This window comes from Lactuca sativa, chromosome 5 (genome assembly GCF_002870075.4).
Source record: "Lactuca sativa cultivar Salinas chromosome 5, Lsat_Salinas_v11, whole genome shotgun sequence".
Taxonomy (NCBI): Eukaryota; Viridiplantae; Streptophyta; class Magnoliopsida; order Asterales; family Asteraceae; genus Lactuca; species Lactuca sativa.
The window spans coordinates 137064050-137086235 of record NC_056627.2 but is presented as its reverse complement, the minus strand read 5'-3'; the positions used below and the strand labels follow the sequence as shown (position 1 = coordinate 137086235).

Sequence of the window (22186 nt, the reverse complement as noted above, 5' to 3'; positions counted from 1 at the left end):
TAGATGAATCATATCAGGAAGTGGAAAGAACATCGGGGAAGAGCGGGATCGAGACAACTAGCAACACAGAAGAAAGCCAGCACAAAAGTATTTATGACTCATGGTTGTATTTTACGCACCTTGAATGGTGGTTTTATTTGAAATGGACAAAGTAGACTTTTATTTATTAGAAAGTGGAAATACGGATTTGGAGCTTTAAAAGATATCCTTAAAATCCACTAAAATTCCACACAAATCCCAAATAAATCCTCAAAAATCTTCAATGGACCACATTCTTCTAATTATTGTTGTTATTATATATGTCGAGATAATGTGGCTTCATGGGTTGAGGCGGACCAACTAATGCTGAAGTCCAAGACACCCAAGTTGGCCCGAATAGACTGAAGGCTTGCGAGGGAGTCCAGTCAGTCGAATACCCGAAGAGCGGCCTAGTCATGTTGAAGGCTCATGTATGCATGTTGTTGTATGTTATGTTGTGTGGTGATATCTTGGGGGAACTCATTAACCGTTGGCTTACAATTCCAGTTTGTTGTTTCAGGTACTTCAGAGGACCGGGGGAAAACAAAGGCATGATCGTGCACATTCCTTCAAAATTTTATGTTATTGGATTTTGGGATACTTTGATTTATGACTTATACTTTTGAAACAATGTTTTATAAGCAATTATGGTGTTCTGGGTGTTTTTGAAAAATGAAAATTTTACTCTGATTTTGGGGATGTTACAAGTCTCACCTCCCACCTTCCATATGCTCCCATCCCCACCCCCACCCCTACCCCCACCTCACCCCTTCTTACATTCCTCCTCAGGCGAACCACCACCACACTTTCGTCTTCTAACCTACAGATTCACAGTTAATGTTGTATAAGATTTCATAAGAATCTCAAACCAATGAATTCAACATGATGTCATATCGATCATAATATTAATTTATTGATATCCTTTCCAAAATTGTTTTTTAAAATCTTATTCGGTTGTTATCATAGTTTATTGAAAGCTTTACTTTGCATCTTCAATGTCGAATACAATACCATCTTCATAAGGTTAGCGTAAACATTTTGATTTGCGGATTAATTTATTATGTAAAACATCTCATTTTGCTTTGCTGACTAATTTATTATATGCAACTATATTTTCCATGCATTGGTCGAATTCTCATGTACTATAACATTCGAAACTTGTTGATGTTGTAATGCATGTAGAGTTTTCGTTTAAATGCCTCAAAGAAATACTTTTTCACATGGAATGCATCTACTTTACTGGTTATTGTTTATTTGCATTCCTTTTACTTATAACACTAATATGGAATGGAATCCTACCTTATCAATGTTTCGAATTATGGGATTTCTGATTTTTTTAAGGCGTCCCAAATCTACTATAATAAATGAAGGTATTTTTGTCACATGTCATTTTCTCCTTCATTTGGACACATGACATTTTCTAATATTTTTAGATTTTCTATTTTCCACTTGTCATTTTATTGTATTTTTCATTTTATTAAATTAAAATTCCACATTTAATATGTAAGGTAATATATATGTAAAGTATTTATTAGAAATGGTTTATATATGTAATGTATCTAATACATTAAAGCCTCTTTAATTTTAATAATTCAAAAGATTCCTCATTTTTCTTATAAATTCAAACTTTTCAAATAGTTAAAATTTATATTTAATTTTTTTTTAAATAAACCCATATAATACATGGGTTTCACATCTAGTGACCAATAAAAGATTAGCAATCTGATTTGTCTATTGTTTGATTTGATTTGGTTATTTGGTTATCTTTTGGCTGCATTGATACTTATTGACAGAAAAGTTTAACTTGACTCTTTTTTTTGTACGTTAACTAGATTGGTCACTCTCTTATTGGTATTTGGTCACTTTAGTATTTTGGCCGCATTTGTAGGACTAAACTTTTCTCTATTTGTGCACTTTCTTATTGGTATTGTTACAAAATGTATGAATTTGTGTGATTCATCTTCCATTAGAGGATCAAATCGGTGTTTTTCAGTTTTTTTAATCCTTCTGATGCTCAATATAACATATCTCGTATGACCGGTGGAATTTTGTATGTGCAAGTTAATGCAAGGGTAAAAAGCTAATTTCACTTTATTGGTATTTTTGTTACTTTAGTCTTTATAAATATGCAAATCTGTGTGTTGGTATATTGGTGCTTACAAAAGATGTTCCATTTGAAAAATGTGTCAAAATTCCTTAAAAATCATTCATAGAAAAAGTTTAACTTTACTCCCTTTGTTGCACATTAACTAGTTTGGTCACTTTATTGGAATTAAGTAATGTAATTTAATTTTGATTGTTTTAAAAAATATGTATGTTGAAATTTGTATTTGGAATTAAATCCCTTTTGTTCATATATTATTGAGTTAGTTTTGATTGAAAACAAATTCTTTATTGATTTTCCAAAGTTGTTATGTTAATTGTTTCCTTAGGTATATTGTTTTAACAGCTGGTTTTGTCCAATTTCAAAACGACACATTGTTTTATCAGCTTGAATTTGGACATGATTAAGAAGGTGATACCGATTATGTGATACAAAGTTAGTATATAATATAATGCATAATAAATTATATATATATATATATATATATATATATATATATATATATATATATATATATATATATATATATATATATATATGCTATTATTATTTTTTTTAAGCCATTTACAGAAAGCGCATTGAGTTCCTTAACTTCCTTGTACTGTTCTTATAACACTACTAGAAACATAGGTTTTAGAGACGGACGAGTCTTTCGCTATTCCGTTGCTAAAGAGCGTTTGTGATGGATCAGCGACAGATTTACTCTATAGCCAATTTAAGTGTGGCTAATGACTTAACGAGGGGTTTAGCGACGGATCAGTTTTTTCTTGCGACGGCCATAGCGACGGAATGTCCATCGCAAATTGGTCACTTAATATTGTTATTTGGAACACTAACGACAAAACGTAGTACAATATTATGTCACTAATCCCTTGCAAAGTTCTATTTTTTTTCGCTAATCCGTCACAAACATAAGATGTGAATTTTTTTTTTCTTTTTGTAGCTGATCTCTCGCAAATTTAAGATGTGATTTTTTTTCTTTCCCTGGCTAATCCCTCGCTGATATAATATCAGATTTTATTTTGGTTATTAATGTAAAACAAAAATAACAAAAATATCAAATAGTTATAAAATCTCAAATCAAACATTAACATTTAAATACAAAACACATCCAACATCCAATAATTATACAGTCCAAAACATTAATATCAAAATACAAAAAGCATCTGTCAAAGTTTAACATTGATTAATATTTGATTTCAAATTATAAGGTACCATAATTCTTAATTTCATCTCATATTTTGCATTTCCACATACATCTTCTCCATTTATTGATATATTGCGTCCAAAAGAAGGATTGGAATGGAATTGGATTCTGATTCCAGTTTAGTCCCATGGAAATAGGACCATGTGCTACTTACTTTGATGTCTTGCTGCTTTTTTCTGGATCAGGGATCTTAGGGATCTTTGTTGGAAGCAAAGCTTTTATGTTGATGAAAATGAGATTGGTGTTTATTCATTTTAAACCAAATGCGGGACAGGAATGGAATTGAATTCCGATTCTGACCAAAAAGTAGATGAGGAAGGAAATACAGTGTTTTCCGATTGGTCTTCAAATTTGATTCTTTGAACATTTTTGTTGAATATTACAGACCATCTACCATACCTAAATTAACAACACATTTAGCATTTATAAAGAAAAGGATGCAATATTTTTAATTAGGAAGGAAATTACAAAACTAACCTTCGTGGTCTCTAGGTCTTGCCATGTGCCCTTCTCTAATTGCATACAACTGCCTTTATCAGCACAATTTTATACGACCGGAAACTCTGAAAATTGATTCCTCACAAATAGGAAAAAAAATGCACACATTATTTAAACTTTATATCCATGAAAGATTATTTTATAAAACTAAAAAAAGTACCTACCATCAATCATTTCGAGGAGTTAGAAATACATTAAACCTCATGAACATTATAAGTGAAAAATAATTCATTTTTATTCAAATTATCTTCTTTCATTTCAAAAGTTAATTGTTGACTTAAGTAGGAAGTGGTTGTCTTGCATCAGAATCCATACAATGACAGCCTGAAAAAAAAAATTAAAAACAATTATTATAGATTCTATATATAAGTACTCAAAATTATTTATTAAAAAAAAAAAACAAGCATCTTCACCTCCTTGTTAGCTCCTGTTGTCATATTAGTGAAATTCGAGTCTCTTGACCTGTCATAGATTATTCATAAGTTCTCAAAAATCAGTATATATAGATTAAATACTTTATAGAATTAAATATAATTTTAAAATATTGTTAACTTAATAGTAATACCTGTTTTTGCTTTTAATAGGTTCCAATTCCAACACTCTATTTTCTTCTTCCTTAACTTTTGAAAGAGGGGAAATGAACTGGATATAGAAAAAGAAGCAAAAGTTGGTAGAATGTTTATGAAAGAAATGGAATCTATCAAAGGAATTGGAATCTCCAATTCAAACTCCATCGGAATCCACAAACCATTTACCTGGTGCATGGAATTTATAGTCAAAGTATGACCAAACAAAGCAGCATATGTAAAGCCTTTGAAGATTGTGGCAACAATTGATGAATATTTTTTTAAAATGGTATCTGCATTACTCAAACAAATAGTATTATCACTAAAATAAATAAGTAATATTTTGAGGTTTTGTACAAGAAATATAATTTACTTATTTTACTTGCATATTTGAAGGAAGATGACCATAAAACTCCTTGCCCTGCATTGTTTATTATCAAAAGCATGGTAGCTTTTGAATGTATATGCAAAATATCAAAGCTTTCAGGTCCTAAAAAAATAGGACAATAATTAATTGTTTTGCATTCTTTTGTTGTTCAAAAATATGACATAATTTTTGGTTAGTAGATTACACGTAAATGTTATCAACTAGTCAACTCAACCATTTTTTTACATGTAAATGGAATTCTCTTTTAGTTCAAAATATAGGAAGGATTTGATAGTGTTCCACAAAACCCTAAACTCTGACCATAAACTGATTCTGTATATGAAGTTCTCTCAAATCTACATATGCATAGACCAATTCACTATATGAAAAAATGAAAGTGAAATAAAATTTAAAAAAAAAAAAAAAGTTGTGTAAAGAAGCAGAATGAAAGTGTCTTATAGGTTACAACTGATTGTTTATGCTGATTTACTGGAGAGATCACATACCCTCCAAAGTTATAATTACCACCAATGTTTCTGTAGATGTAATAATCCATCATAACTTACGTTTAATACAAGCTCTCATAGATCACATACATCAACTTTTTAAATCACACTACCTTTCTAAAAATAGAAGTCCCATCTGCAAGAATAAAAGAATTGACACTTTAAAGTGCTTAAATAATTACAATTTAGAAGAAAAAAAAAGTAAACTTCCAACTTTCCAGAATCAGTTGCAATACTATGTGATGTTGCAGCTTTGTAGAATTTCAATATTATTTCCAATATTTGGAGACTAATAGTAGCACTAACCTAAAAAAAGTAAGCCTTTGTGAGGGATAATTTCTTTAATGTTTTAAAGAAACAAACAAGTGTTGTTAATAAATAATCTGACAAAAAGATTATTGTTGATAGCTGTGTTTCATTATACTTCATACAATGACTAAAACATTTAACTTCAATACCTTGCATGCAGCCATGGCAGAATTTAGTTGCTCTATGGTTCTTATTTGGTCCTTTGTTCATCCCAATAGATCATAACCACCTTCAAAGGATTAAGATAGTCATAAATGAAATTACTTGAAGAAACTAGAAAGAAAGAACAACAAAATTATATTTCTCATTAAGTACCTTGATTTTTGTAGGTTTTTGCCTCAAAACAGGATGTAGAGATTCTCTCAGTTCTTTTGTTGAAGCTCCAGTTCTAGAGGATTGTGCTTGTGTTGAAGCTCCAGTTCTAGAAGATTGTGCTTGAGCCAAAGCTTTTCTTAAAGAACATAGTTGGCTAGAGGAGTTGACTTGGGAGTTCACTCTTTGCCACAAATATCCATTCACTTTGTGGCTGCATTTCATGTGATAAATTTAGAAATACAATAAACATGTGTCATTATGACTGAATGTCACTAAAAGGAAGAGATTATAACAAAATATATATAGCTTTATCTAAAAAGGTTGCTTAATGGTAGGTGAAAGTGGAGACAATTAACATATATATAGCTTTATCTAAAAAGGTTGCTTAAAATACATAAACTATTTGATACCTTTCCTTGAATGCATTTCCTCCCATTGTCCACTACATGAAGGCTTGAGTCCACAATTACACTTATAATTGGATCCTGAAACAAGGAATGAAACTTCTACTAGTCACATTAGGTATTATTCAAATAGTGAGATACTCAAATGATAATTGCTCTCTATTGACTATTGGATGTTAACTCTTTAAATACCACACAACATGAACAAAGCTCTAACTCAATAGCTATATCCTTGACCTAAAAGTCAAACATGGATCCTACAAAGATAATTTTTGATAATGATCCCAACCATTATGGAAAACATGACTGATGTCATTTTGAAATTGAGCACTTTGTTAAATGCATACACCCAATACGAATTCGTGTCAGTTCAAATCTAGAAAAAAAATACATATGCTAATTTAAATAGTCAATAATATTATGATCATCAGGAAGTAAAAATTAGAGTAAGATGATAATCAATATGAAAATTCTCATTGACTAAAGATTAAAAAAATCATAAAAATTCATCCAAAGACCAAGGGTTTTAAACTGTAATAGCAAAAACAAAATGTATATAAACAACGAGAAACCCTAGGAAAACCAAAATTATGAATTAAGGAAGGTAGAGCTTAGAAAGAGAGTCGTGATTTGAGCTAAAACTCAAATAGAAGTAAGAGTGCTACATGGAAATTGGAACTTACACACTACTAGAAAACAGAATTGGAAGCTGATGAAGACTCCTTTAGATTTGGTCTACCTTATAAAAGAGGACGAACCAACAGTTCAAACGACGTTGGCAGGGAAATGACGAGTCAATGAGGTAGGCCAACGGACTGAGATGAAAGCCGATGAGAATGTGATTTCTAAGGTTTTTCAATACTCTTCATGTATGCTTCAAAGAGGGGCGATGCAAGTGGACGGTGATGGAGGTGATTCTCCGGTGGAGGAGGGATTTGAGTCGATAAAGGTTAGATTAGGATTTTGGGAGGAAATCGTTTAGGGCTTTCGCAAGAAATTAGAAGGAATGAAAATAAAATAGGGGAATGGAAAAGAAAGTGGGGGATGAAAATAAAACGAGGGAAGGAAAAAATAAGGAAAAACGGGGAATAAAAAAATGGAGACGTCGATTTCTGCGAGCAATTGGCGAGGGCAAAGAAAAAAAAGACATGCGATTTTTTGTAATCCCTAGTTCTTCCATCGCTAAGAGATTTTAATTTGCGACAAACTAGTGGGGGGATATTTTTTGTCGATAAATTCTTACAAATCCATTGTTGGTCTCTCGGTAATGCCTCTCTAAAATTCTATAATTATTTTTGTTGAAATATTTTGTGCGTTCCCTCGTTGATTGTGACAACCCAAAATTTATTCCGTCATTTTTAACCTTCTTCCGTTAATAAGCCTCACCTTATTTATTTGTCTGTTAACCTTTTGGAAGAGGTTAATTAATTTGGGATTTTTATAATGACTTGGTAAGGGTTGAAATAAAATTAGAAACACCCACAAATGCCCTTAAAAAATTTTAGTTTCAACCAAGTCAAAATACGACCACTAAATCGGGTGCGACCAAAAGCCCCGTTTAACGGCAGTATCGGGTAGATTTCCATTGAGCCTCAACTCAAACCCCTATATAAGGGGCAGTGGACTTCAATTCCACCCTTTTCACCCTCTCTCTATACTCTCTCTCTACAAGTTAGTTTTCGAGCCAAAATCGTCCGTTTCGAGCCCCAAACGAGTAAGCCATCTACCCTAACTTGTTGTATAGCTTAACTATCATGCAAATTCGTGTTTAAAACACCAAATAGGGGTACATTCATGTGTTTATGGCCCAAGAACACTTTTGGACCGTGAACACCATTAAATTGGGTTTTTAAGCCCCAAAACCCCTCTAAACTACCCCTAAGGCTTAGATATGGCTAAATGGCTTATGGAATCGGACTTAGAACACCTTGAATTAACATTTTGGGGAGTAAACTTGAGTTTACTGCCCAAGATCATGCTTAGGCCATAAACTCCTCTTCATGGGGAGTAAACTCAAGTTTATGTGTTAGAAATGCCCCCAAACACCTCCTATGGCCTTGGAAAAATGTCTAGAAGCAAATCCCATAGATGTAAATGCTTTAAACATTAAAGAAACCAAGGAATGGGAGTTTGCGGCCGTAAACCCCCCTAGGAAAGGTCCATGGGCCGTAAACTCCTAAAAGGCACCCAAATGATACCCTAAACTCCCCTTTCGACTTGGAAAAATGCATAGGATTTTATTCTCTACCATTTAAGACCTTAAAACACAAAAGAAATGAGCACGTGAGAGCTTACGGCCGTAAACTCCTTGTTTAGGGTCGTAAGCTCCCTAAAATGGTGCATTTGAGGCCTTAATCCTTTTATAACTCCTAGATTTGATCCTAGCATAATTCCACAAGTAATATAAGACACTTTGGCATCCTAGAACACCCTCACCATGAGTTTACGGCCGTAAACTCATGGGAGTTAGTCCCAGGGCCGTGAACTCTTTAAAGTGTTTACTCTTGGAGAGTAACTCCCTATTTAAGTCATACACGTCCTTAAACGTTACCCGGGACACTCCAAGCACTTAATCAAAGTGTTTTTCACACTTTAGGATGCGTATACTTGTTTAATTAGTATTATATGTACTAATTGTATGTAAACATATGTTATCATATGTTAATAGGTCACTAAGCATGTTCAAGTCTTTATTTGACACCGAGCACCCAACCGGCACCTTCGTCGGATCCACTTACATCAGGTGAGTTCATACCCCTGAATGAACCTTTTTAAATATTTTTACATGTTTTATGGGGGGAGGGGGGAATACAAGTTAAACATGCCAGTTATCATATCAATCACATGTGATTGATAACCCGCATGCACATGAATTTATCACACTGTCAACTGTTTTACCAAGTATGATACTATAAATGGTTTTCGAAAATGTTTTCACTTGTTCAAGCCTCTTACTTATATTGTTTTATCAAAGTTTCGTTTAAAACTTATTTATAAAAGGTTTCCAAAGAATTTCTAACGGTTTTCAAACTCATTTTACAAAAGAATACCAAGTCGTGATTTCTTAAGTATAAAGGTTTTTCCAAAGTTTACATCAAGGTTTTCTTCCATGTTTTGATAGTCCTATTTGTTAGATACTACTGCTTCACTTCTACTTAGTTTAAACTCCTACTTGATAACGCTTTCACTTCGTGATACGCTTATACTTGTTAACGCTTCTAATTCACTTATACTTGTTAATGCTCCTACTTCACAATACGCTTATACTTCACGATACGCTTATACTTCACGATACGCTTATACTTCACGATAAGCTCCTACTTGTTAAACACTTAAACCTCGTTAAATGCTTCCACTTAGTTAAATGTATGCATGTGCTTGTATAGATATATATAAGTAATGTTTAAAGGACTTAGGAAGGCTTGTTCGCCCTATTTCCTTTTCTTCTTTGAGATGTGGTCTGATGGGATCGGATGTCCATCCGAAGGTCATCTGATCATTAGTTATATATTATGTATACAAGCATAGACATATAGGTTTACATTAGTCAGTTTAGTTGTGAGTCTTTATCATCATCCAGTATTTTACATCAGATCTCACTATATGAGATACATCTTCAGTACACGGCCTTCTCCGTTGTCAAGTTGGTAACCAGAGTCTCTTGTAAGGAGAGCGGACATTGTGTGTATAGATCTATACGGGATTGACACCCCCGCACCGTGACTGGTAGCTACAGTCTACAGCCTACCAAGCCAAGGGGTGACAAATGTCATACTTACACAGACGCTTGTAGGGCATCTAGTTCTCTAATGTCTATCAGTATGGTTACAAGTATCTCGGGGTTACCTTATAATTCATGTTCTTAAGGTAACGGGTTTTAACAATGTATTCATTGTATTCACTATAATCACTGTATTCACTGTTTTTAGACCTTGCTAGACATATCATTCATTTGATATTGTCTGGGGTCTATATTCGTTGTTTTTAGACCTTGCTAGACATATCATTCATTTGATACTGTCTGGGGTCTGTATTTCATTGTTTTTAGACCTTGTTAGACATATAATTCATTTGATACTGTCTGGGGTCTGTGTTCACTGTTTTTGGACCTTGCTAGACATTTCATTCATTTGATACTGTTTGGGGTCTATATTTCACTATTTTTGGACCTTACTAGACATATCTTTCATTTGATACCGTTTAGGGTCTGTGTCTCCTTTTGTTAGACTGAGCCAGACGTATTGTTCAGTCGATACTCTCCTGGAGTCTATGATTCCTTTTGCCTTAGTCAGTAGTCCTCACTGCTTAGGCATATGTTATTTTCCCTGATATTCTCCTACTTTCTTTAAAAACCAAATCCCATATTTTGATAATGATACTGTTTAAGGGAAAACTACTTTTTTTTTACAACCTAACTTTGTCCGGTCTTGGTAGAAGACTACTTTTATTTAAGAAAATATAGGATTTTCTGGGAAGGACTCTAATACACTGGTTATTCGAAACTACTACTTTTATAAAGTTATTTGGATAAAATGACACTAAATACTTATGAACTCACCAGCATTTGTAAAAATGTTGATACTCGCTTTTCAAATAACTTGTATTCTCAGGTCAGCAATAGACAGGTACATCCCCGGAGCTTTTGATGAAGACCGTTTAGTACCAAGCTGCACCTTTATTATTACTTGTATTACTTTGATGTTCTATGTAATGTAAACCAATGTAAAACTATTACTATTAATGCAATGATTGTTGTACTTTGATTACTATACTGCATATGTTTGGATACTTGACATGACGTCATCCATCCCAGAACGTTTCCGCCGTTCCGGTTTTGGGGTGTGACAGATTGGTATCAGAGCATTGTTTATAGTGAGCTAAGTATATCAATTCATAAAAGATATACAGCCTATAAATACATAGGGATAAAACACATTGACCAAGAATTATACTTTAAAATATAACCATATTTTACCAAAGTATAAGAACATCCAGAATCTAAACACTCGAACACAAGTATCACAAGAAGAACAAGAATAAAAGTCTTCGGATGTTGAGCATTACCGTCAAACCTAGTCAGTTATGTAATCGTAAGCTGGAATAAATGTAACCTGATCAACTACATTTATTCGAGATGCGATGAACGTGTGCTTGGGAGTGATAGTGGTGTTGCAACAGGTCTGAAACATACCAACTAGGAATGCTATAGCCAAACATAAAGTTTAAAATACTATAGGAGTATTTTGGAATACTAAAAGACTCACATTAATCCCAGAATCATATTCAAAAGATAAGAATCAAACAAGAAATTAAAATACCATAAGGGTATTTTAGGATCCATAGATAACCCTGTGTGAAGAACTAAAAAGATCCTTATTGATATACCTACAATTACAGAGAGTATACTCCCAAGGTTATATATAATAAGGATCCCATAGGCTCAGAATGTGTGGTTTCGCCCTACTTCCTTTTCCTCGAGGGGATGTGGATATAGAGTAGTATCACATATTCGAAGGCCTATCAGATCTAAGCTATATATGATTTGTATACCCTGTGTAATCATAGCAAGACTCGATATGGATCACCTAGTGAAATGTTAATAATCTCTTAACATTCTTTAGACATTTCCATTCTCGTACGAACCCTGTAGAAAACCCTATCCACTTCAGTACTCGGCAGAAGAGTTGAGTTAAGACCCCGAAGAGGTTCATTAAGAATATTTTCAGTTGGAAATAAATGAATTGGGTCTAGATTATTGAAATCACCAAGTGCCTCAGTCAACAGTCCTCCCCACCTCAAATTATACATGACTAGTATATGTTAGGCGATTATAGAAATGCCTCGTGAGAATCCATTCATGAAAAGCTACTCTACTCAGAAACGTTCAGGACCCTCTATAGTTCCGCGTCGACTCTATCGGTCCAAGTATCCGCGACAGTGATACTCAGGACGAAACCCGAGACGCCTAGAACTTCTGTGCCTATTTGGCACATGACCCTATCGATCTTCATTCTATGTCATGTCGATGTATGCCAACTTCGACGCCTCTATCGATCATGGTTTGACTTCATGCAACCATGTGTAAATCCTTAGTGTTGTGTAAAAAGAACTTTCTCCGTAGCCATTCGGCAAATAAAGGTTCTTCTGAATCTAAACAAAATAAGAATGATAAAAACTAATGCGATCCGTCAGTCGTTACTCTTATCTCAAACCTTCCGAAGTACCCAGGAAAGGAGTACCGCACGCTGTTAACCAACCCTCCTTAGACAGATAGAGACTGAAGCAAAAGAAACTGCAGGTATACCAGAAGACGATAACCACCCGAAGCATACCTCATAGATCCCTCAGAAAGACCCTTCATCCTATCCCATGGAACGGGAGCTAGAGTCAAGAGAACCCCTTGCGGGTTGAGCTACTATAATGACCACAGATCCGAAGTTTGTCGTCATCCCAGTTAAGCCAACATAGTAGCTAACACCCTCGGTTAGTAATGAAATCTGAGTCATAAGATTCAAGAACATTGACTATGACCATCTATTCACGCTTAATCCCCCGAATTAAGCATCTCAGCGGATATCCTGGAAATCCGAAAGCTGCGATGATGTTAAACTCTGAGAAGAGTGGATGAGGAGATTAAAGTTCCGAGTAATGGAACCCTATACTCACTAGAGTTGACCTAGACCGAGAAAAAAAAACTCAGAACCTTCAAGAGAGTAGTTGTCGAAGATGTTCGCACTACTCAGGCACTTTGTTTCCCCCGTTACAGACGAGTAGTGCCTAGGACCCTCCACCCTCTCTCATGGAGGAAGTCGCCGCCGCCTTGTAGGCGATAGAGTGCATACTCCAAAGCGAACACTAGAATATCGAGAACCACAGGATAACCTTCTCATCCAAGAATACTTGATCAAAGTGCGAAAGTAGTTGCGTTAAGCCTTATAACCCAGATCCCGAAGAGATTATAGACTTGACACAAGTCTAGGTGTTAGTCGATGGGATTATATAGGGGCACGCACGTTCCGCCCTAAAATAAACCAACACCTTGGAAATTAGGGCATGTCTTACAAGATTCATTGGACTATCAGGTGTTCCACGAATACTATCTCACACATAAATAGTAGAACCACCTCCTGAGATAGTCCAACACTCGTCTGGTGAAACCCTATCTCCCCGACCCTGAGGGTTTCCGTTGGAAATATCTCAAGAATCAGAAGTGCAGGTTCATTTTGCACAAGATTGAGATAGACCCTCTGCAACAAACAAGTACCCGTAGACACGCAACCCATCCGATGATCTAGAAAGTCTCTAAAAGCCAATTGACAGGAAACGCAAAACGAAGGACAACCCGAGCTTCCTAAGAACCAACCTGAAGGACTACACTTCCAGTATGAGAGAGAACGTTAGGAACTTTGGAGTGGCGATCACACCAGTGATGATCTTGCCATAGAAGTACACTATGTTCTAAGTACTGAAAAGCTCTAACCTTCTGAGAGCTTAGGACCATCTGAGAATCCTCACGGAGATTGGTCCAACCCTCGTCAAACCACTACTACCTTCAGAAATTCCACAAGCTTCACCCCAAATCAATCCACTCCTTAGACTTGACAAATGCTTGTCCGACGTCACACTTTGTATCCCACTCATCTTGATAGAAACCATTGAGAACCCTAACTTCGTAGACATACCTGTAGGAAATCGCTAACTGCACGAGACGGAATCCGCATCCCGTAAGTGATGCTTTGTTGGAATGACAGACACAGGCTAGAGATCACTTGGGAGTGCAAGGCAAACAGAATAGGAAGTACCCTCCTGCCTCTACTCGGTCATTCATACCTACTTCCTTGCCTAAACCTGAATTTCGGGACGAAATTCCCTCTAACGGGGGGATGATGTGACAACCCGAAATTTATTCCGTCATTTTTAACCTCCTTCCGTTAATAAGCCTCGCTTTATGTATTTTTCCGTTAACCTTTTGGAAGAGGTTAATTAATTTGGGATTTTTATAATGACTTGGTAAGGGTTGAAATAAAATTAGAAACACCCACAAATGCCCTTAAAATTTTTTAGTTTCAACCAAGTCAAAATCAACCACTAAATCGGGTGCGACCAAAAGCCCCGTTTAACGGCAATATCGGGTAGATTTCCACTGAGCCTTAACTCAAACGCCTATATAAGGGGGAGTGGACTTCAATTCCACCCTTTTCACCCTCTCTCTATACTCTCTCTCTACAACTTAGTTTTCGAGCCAAAATCGTCCGTTTCGAGCCCCAAACAAGTAAGCCATCTACCCTAACTTGTTGTATAGCTTAACTATCATGCAAATTCATGTTTAAAACACCAAATAGGGGTACATTCATGTGTTTATGGCCCAAGCACATTCTTGGACCGTGAACACCATTAAATGGGGTTTTTAAGCCCCAAAACCCCTCTAAACTACCCCTAAGGCTTAGATATGGATAAATGGCTTATGGAATCGGACTTAGAACACCTTGAACTAACATTTTGGGGAGTAAAATTGAGTTTACTACCCAAGATCATGCTTGGTCCGTAAACTCCTTTTCATGGGGAGTAAACTTAAGTTTATGTGTTAGAAATGCCCCAAACACCTCTATGGCCTTGGAAAAATGTCTAGAAGCAAATCCCATAGATGTAAATGCTTTAAACATTAAAGAAACCAAGGAATGGGAGTTTGCAGCCGTAAGCCCCCCTAGGAAAGGTCCATGGGCCGTAAACTCTTAAAAGGCACCCAAACGATACCCTAAACTCCCCTTTCGACTTGGAAAAATGCATAGGATTTTATTCTCTACCATTTAAGACCTTAAAACACAAAAGAAATGAACACATGAGAGCTTACGGCCATAAACTCCTTGTTTAGGGCCGCAAGCTCCCTAAAATGGTGCATTTGAGGCCTTAATCCTTTTATAACTCCTAGATTTGAGCCTAGCATAATTCCACAAGTAATATAAGACACTTTGGCATCCTAGAACACCCTCACCATGAGTTTACGGCCGTAAACTCATGGGAGTTAGTCCCAGGGCCGTGAACTCTATAAAGTGTTTACTCTTGGAGAGTAACTCCCTATTTAAGTCATACACGTCCTTAAACGTTACCCGAGACACTCCAAGCACTTAATCAAAGTGTTTTTCGCACTTTAGGATGTGTATACTTGTTTAATTAGTATTATATGTACTAATTGTATGTAAACATATGTTATCATATGTTAATAGGTCACTAAGCGTGTTCAAGTCTTTATTTGACACCGAGCACCCAACCGGCACCTTCGTCGGATCCACTTACATCAGGTGAGTTCGTACCCCTGAATGAACCTTTTTAAATGTTTTTACATGTTTTATGGGGGGAATACAAGTTAAACATGCCAGTCATCATATCAATCACATGTGATTGATAACCCGCATGCACAAGAATTTATCACACTGTCAACTGTTTTACCAAGTATGATACTATAAATGGTTTTCTAAAATGTTTTCACTTGTTCAAGCCTTTTACTTATAGTGTTTTATCAAAGTTTCGTTTAAAACTTATTTATGAAAGGTTTCCAAAGAATTTCTAACGGTTTTCAAACTCATTTTACAAAAGAATACCAAGTCGCGATTTCTTAAGTATAAAGGTTTTTCCAAAGTTTACATCAAGGATTTCTTCCATGTTTTGATACTCCTATTTGTTAGATACTACTGCTTCACTTCTACTTAGTTTAAACTCCTACTTGATAATGCTTTCACTTCATGATACGCTTATACTTGTTAACGCTTCTACTTCACTTATACTTCTTAATGCTCCTACTTCACAATACGCTTATACTTCACGATACGCTTATAGACATATCATTCATTTGATACTGTCTGGAGTCTGTATTTCACTGTTTTTAGACCTTGCTAGACATATCATTCATTTGATACTGTCTGGGGTCTGTGTTCACTGTTTTTAGACCTTGCTAGACATTTCATTCATTTGATACTGTCTGGGGTCTGTATTTCACTGTTTTTGGACCTTACTAGACGTATCTTTCATTTGATACCGTCTGGGGTCTGTGTCTCCTTTTGTTACACTGAGCCAGGCGTGTCGTTCAGTCGATACTCTCCTGGAGTCTTTGATTCCTTTTGCCTTAGTCAGCAATCCTCACTACTAAGGCATATGTTATTTTCCCTGATATTCTCCTACTTTCTTTAAAAATCAAATCCCGTATTTTGATAATGATAGTGTTTAAGGGAAAACTACTTTTTTACAACCTAACTCTGTCCAGTCTTGGTAGAAGACTACTTTTATTTAAGAAAATATATGATTTTCTGGGAAGGACTCTAATACACTGTTGATTCTAAACTACTACTTTTATAAAGTTATTTAGATAAAATGACACTAAATACTTATGAACTCACCAGCATTTGTAAAAATGCTGATACTCGCTTTTCAAATAACTTGTATTCTCAGGTCAGCAATAGACAGGTACATCCCCGGAGCTTTTGATGAAGACCGTTTAGTACCAAGTTGCACCTTTATTATTACTTGTATTACTTTGATGTTCTATGTAATGTAAACCGATGTAAAACTATTACTATTAATGCAATGATTGTTGTACTTTGATTACTATACCGCATATGTTGTGATACTTGACATGACGTCATCCACCCCAGAACGTTTCCGCCGTTCCGGTTTTGGGGTGTGACATTGATCCCTCGCTAAGCCGTCATTGATTAGCTACAGACAAAATCCGTCACTGATTCCGTGGCTAAAGGTCATATTTCTAGTAATTATTCCGTTTTCTATACTTTTTGATATACATTGAACTATTTGTTGATTAGTATAGTAGATAACTTAGTATACCAATCAGATATACAATTCTGTTATAACTTTTGGAAAAGATTTTTGTATAATGACTATATATATATATATATATATATATATATATATATATATATATATATATATATATATATATATATATATATTACATGTAATAACCATCCACTTACAAGTAAAGAAGACAAGTTACACAACACAAAGTAAACTCCTAATTACATTTTTGACTATTTTACCCTTACGTATTTGTTGTCCCAATTTTAGTGGTTATTGGATGTTATGTTACTGGAATTCTAATTTTTTTAAGGCATCCCAAATGACAAACACAAGGTTAGCAATCTAATTTGTCTATTGTCTTTATTTTACTTGTTTTAAATGTGTTTATGAAATCTGTTTGAATGTGTTTAACTGAATGCCTGTGATGTTTGTTATACATTTTTTACTGTTTTACCCTTTATGTTAGTTTTATATGTCATCCATTCATGTAAAATAACATCTTACTTTTAGTTATTTCCATTATTATTACTGTTTTGTTTGTTTTTATTGTGTTTTTTGCTGTTTGAAACTAAAAAAAAAACATATTAAAATTATTACTAAAAAATATGTAATACTTACCACTTTATAGTATTTTTTTAAAAAAACATGTGTATTGTAGAGGTCTCACATCTAGTCATTGTATTAGCGATGATGTTTGTAATCATTTGTAATCATTATTAATGTATCAATTATTCATATGAAAAAAACTATATTGGAGAGTCTATTTTAATCAATTTTAAATATGTATCCGTTTTAATCTTGTAATAAATTTATGACGGGGTTAAATAGACATTTCATATTTTTCTAATTTAAGTTTTATTTACAAGAATATTCAAAGACGTTTAAATTTAGGAGCAACTAATGCCATACTGTAATAATAAACTATTGTCTCATATCATATTATAGGATATAGATATAGATATAGATTAATTAAACCACTTGTTTATATAATAATGCTTTATTTTTTTTTTATCAATTTGTGTAACAATGCTTTATCATTTAACAATTTGCGTTCCATTATTCAGTTTTTTCACCACTTTGTAACTGAACAAATTTATATATAACCACATCGTAACCCATTACCGATGTGGCCCTTCTGAGCCCTCAAAAAAAGCATCACATATTTTGCACAAAAACCACTTTGTTGAACCGGTTAAAACAAAAATGAAATATTGTTTCAAAATGTGAATTTAACCATTTTTTAAACACAAAATGATCATCCTTAAAAGAAAAATATTTATGATATTAAGAGAACCCCATAGATTCTATAGAACAAAAACAACATTATAATTAAGCAAGAATCTCTCAATTAAGTGGGAAGGGCATAGAATAAAAGTTCAAATCAACAACAAAAGAATGAAGGCATATATACTTGGAAGAGGTAACACTCCTTCAAACACATCTTATATAAACCTTTAATAGGAAAATAAGAGATCTACATGCCTATAACATAATGAGCAACCACAACAATATCAATACTCAGCAACCTTTGCAACTTGCCAACGATGCAAATGCATGGTACAACGACGATAGGGACTCATTTTTAGACATTGTATCTCCACAATCGCTCCTTTTTCCTCATATCCGGGTTACTATTCTTCTCTAGCATATCCTTAGAGAAATATTTTAGTGAAATTGGTATCTCATTTTTTTTCTTTCTTTCTTGTGGAAATATTTTATTTGGGAGAACACGATTCAAATTTTGACACCTCTATGTTATTATTAGCAAATCCCAATCATTTTTGTCACGAATTAATGTTTGGTATGTGAGTTGAAAAGAGAATTGAAAGAGATTGTTTGTATTTTGTTTTTTAAAACCACGATATATTAAAAAAAAACATTATCTAATAAGAAGCTAGACAAAAAAGTACAAGTTACAGATTACAAGTCATCTAAGAAGAATTTCACAAATTAGACCAAATTAACCTTGGTTTGTTATTTCTATGCTAGTATGCTTGACCCAATTAAATGAAAGGGAAAACCTCATAAAAATATAATATATTTTCATTTTTAATTTAATTTTGAAATAAAACCAATATATTATTTTTTAGTCCACTAAAACCTTTATTTTTTTATGAAAATCCTATTTAAGTCTTTCTGATCTTAGAAAAACTCTATCTATTTTCATCTAAGCATTTAAAAAAGCTATTATTATATTTTTTTAGTACATCAAAACCCTTATAGTTTTTGAAATCTATTAATCTAATGGATTGTTATCATCAACCCTTTGAGAATCGTCTATCTAGCATTTTTGGCTATCTAGGTATTATTGAATTTGAAGCCTTAAATTAGACATTTTAAAAAATATAAAGGTTTTAACGTACACAAAATAATATAATGGTTTTAATTTTGTAAGTATTTGATGAAAATATGTTGGTTTTTTTTCTAAGTTTTTCCCTAAATAAAAAAATTGCTTTTATTTATAATCGTAACCAATAAAGAAATTGTGATTTTTTTAGTTTTCTTAAATTCATTCTTTAGCCAATGGTGTATTTTTATATTCCATGAGATAGAATGAAAAATTGCAATATAACATATTTTCTTATCTATGCAGTATTTATTGACACAAATATAATTTCATCTCTAAAATTAATTAACATATTATTTTCTAAAAAAAACTAATAACATATATTTTATTGTATTTTTATTTGAGTTTTGATAAGTCTTTATTACGTGTAAGTAGTTCTATATTTTTAAATAAACAATTTATTGTTTATATTTAAAATAATATCTAAAATAAACTTAATACTAAACATATTGAAAAATCAACTAAGAACTTTTTATGTTTATGTCTCATAACCGATTTTGTCATTATATTTTTTTTAGTCAATTAAGTCAAAAAACTGAAAAATATATTCATTTTGACCATTTTTTCTAGGTCATTCAACTTTCAAAAATTATACTTTTGACTTAAATTTTAAATTTTATTACAAATTTGGTCCAAATTTTTTACTATTTACCTAGATTTCAAAATTTTGTTACAAATTCATCCTAAATTTAGATACTTTACATCTTTTCTTTTTCAAAATTTTATTTCGAATATGTTTTTTTTGCTTTATAAAATCATATTTATACAAATACCTATTTTATAATAAATGCAATTGTATACAAACATGTTTTGATAAAAAAAAATATATACAAACACATACTTTATAATAAATTATACAAACACGTATTTGTTAAAATTATTTATACAGACACCTATTTCATAGTAAAAATAGTTGTATTTATTTATGTGCATAGAAATAGGTGTTTGTATATATTTTGTTTTTATAAAAGTGTATTTGTATACATTTTTTATGCACACCTATTTTATAATAAATACATTGTATACAAACACGATTTTATAAAAAAATGTATACTAACACGCTTTTATAAAAAAATGTATCGAAACACGTTTTCATAAAAGAAATGTATATAACATCTATTTGCGCATATAAAACATAAATATATACAAATTTGTTTACTATAAAATAGGTGTTTGTTACATTTTTTTTTATAAAAATGTGTTTGTATATATTCATATAAAACATGTATTTGTATGCATTTTTTTATAAAAAAAACATTTTTATATAAATTTTTAGGATGAATTTGTAACAAAATTTTGAAATCTAAACCAAAAGTGTAAAATTTTGACCAAATTTGTAATAAAATTTAAAATTTGGGCCAAAAGTGTAAATTTTGGATCAAATTTGTAATAAAATTTAAAATTTTGACCAAAAGTGTAAATTTTGGACCAAGGTTGTAATAAAAATTAAATTTTAGGCAAAAAAATAATTTTTGAAAGTTAGATGACCTATTGACCAAATAAAATTGTTAAAATGAATATATTTTTCGCTTTTAGAACTTAATTGACTAAAAAAATAAAGATTAAAGCGGTTATGAAGTTTAAACATAAGGATTTTTAATTAAATTTTCTTTTTATATACAAAATAAAAACTCATACTAAAATTTGTCCCATTTTTGTATTCCAATCAAACTTGATTGTTGGATGTAATACCTAATTTCATTAACTTATTTATTACGGTACACTATTTATTATAGTACTTACTCATTATATTTTATAAATCCAAATAAATCCAAGTAGATAAACATTTGTAGATAAATTATTTTAGCATGTCACTTTTATATCACCCGAATTATACATAAATATTTTATTTTGCAGAATGAGAGAGTTGGTATTGATCCATGGTTTTGGCCGCCCGAGGATAGAATCTTCACTTTACCTTTCTCCATAATGAGGTCATACCCATTCTTATAGTCTCCTATATTCATCTTTTAATGACATTTTCCTTCTTCTTACTACTTGATATGGAAATATATTGAACTGATATTTATATTTAGATTGTTTTACCTAAAAAGTTATATGATCAACATAGTAATATAGTTTTTAATTTTTAAATCGTATTTACCATACAAATTGTTAAATGAAAATTTTACAGTTTTCCACAACCTCGAATGCATCTTGAGGTGTTGCAAAACAATTTGGCAAACCATAGGAATTTGAGGTCAAGAGAAATGGATCGATCACAAACACAAACACAACCACAAACACATAATTCAAACAATCAAACAACGGCTATAAAGAAGCTTAGGAAAGAGATTTACAATCCTATTCCAAAGAAGATTATACAAAGGTTGAGTAGGTTTTACTCACAAAAGGATGGTGGAAAGACCACAAAAGAAGTATACAAAGAAGATGATGATTATGATAATAAAAGATGTGTCGTATGCTTAGAAGACTTCGAAGCAAAACAAGTGGTGATGGTAACACCATGTAATCATACGTTCCATGAGCAGTGTATCTTGCCTTGGGTGAGAACCCATGGTAGATGCCCGGTTTGTAGGTTTTCTTTTTTGTAAAAGGACTAGAGAGTGATTTGAATAACCCTTAGTAGAATTCTAATTATAGCATTGTACTTTGAAAAATCTATATAATTATAGAATTATACTTAAACTTTTCTTTATTTAAACCCAAGTAACATTGTACTTTAATTTTCTTTTTCTTATTATGACATTATAATACTATCGAAATATCTATCCA

General features: G+C 32.8%; 1 protein-coding gene across 1 annotated transcript; it reads left to right on the top strand.

Annotated features, from left to right (window-relative positions):
- Window positions 1–18561: 18561 nt before the first annotated feature.
- LOC111884103 (uncharacterized) lies at window positions 18562–22115 on the top strand. The gene is made up of 3 exons (XM_023880422.2): window positions 18562–18730; window positions 21308–21384; window positions 21585–22115. Exons 1-3 carry the CDS (start codon window positions 18596–18598, stop codon window positions 22003–22005), a joined length of 633 nt encoding a protein of 210 aa, XP_023736190.1. The 5' UTR covers window positions 18562–18595; the 3' UTR covers window positions 22006–22115.
- Window positions 22116–22186: the final 71 nt, after the last annotated feature.

Bases quoted from the DNA above. Each gene is read 5' to 3' on its own strand.
- LOC111884103 (XM_023880422.2), top strand. From the start codon at position 18,596: ATGAGCAACCACAACAATATCAATACTCAGCAACCTTTGCAACTTGCC. The intron at 18,731-21,307 runs GTTACTATTCTT...TTTATTTTGCAG, and splicing joins TCCTTTTTCCTCATATCCGG to AATGAGAGAGTTGGTATTGA. The intron at 21,385-21,584 runs GTCATACCCATT...AAAATTTTACAG, and splicing joins TTACCTTTCTCCATAATGAG to TTTTCCACAACCTCGAATGC.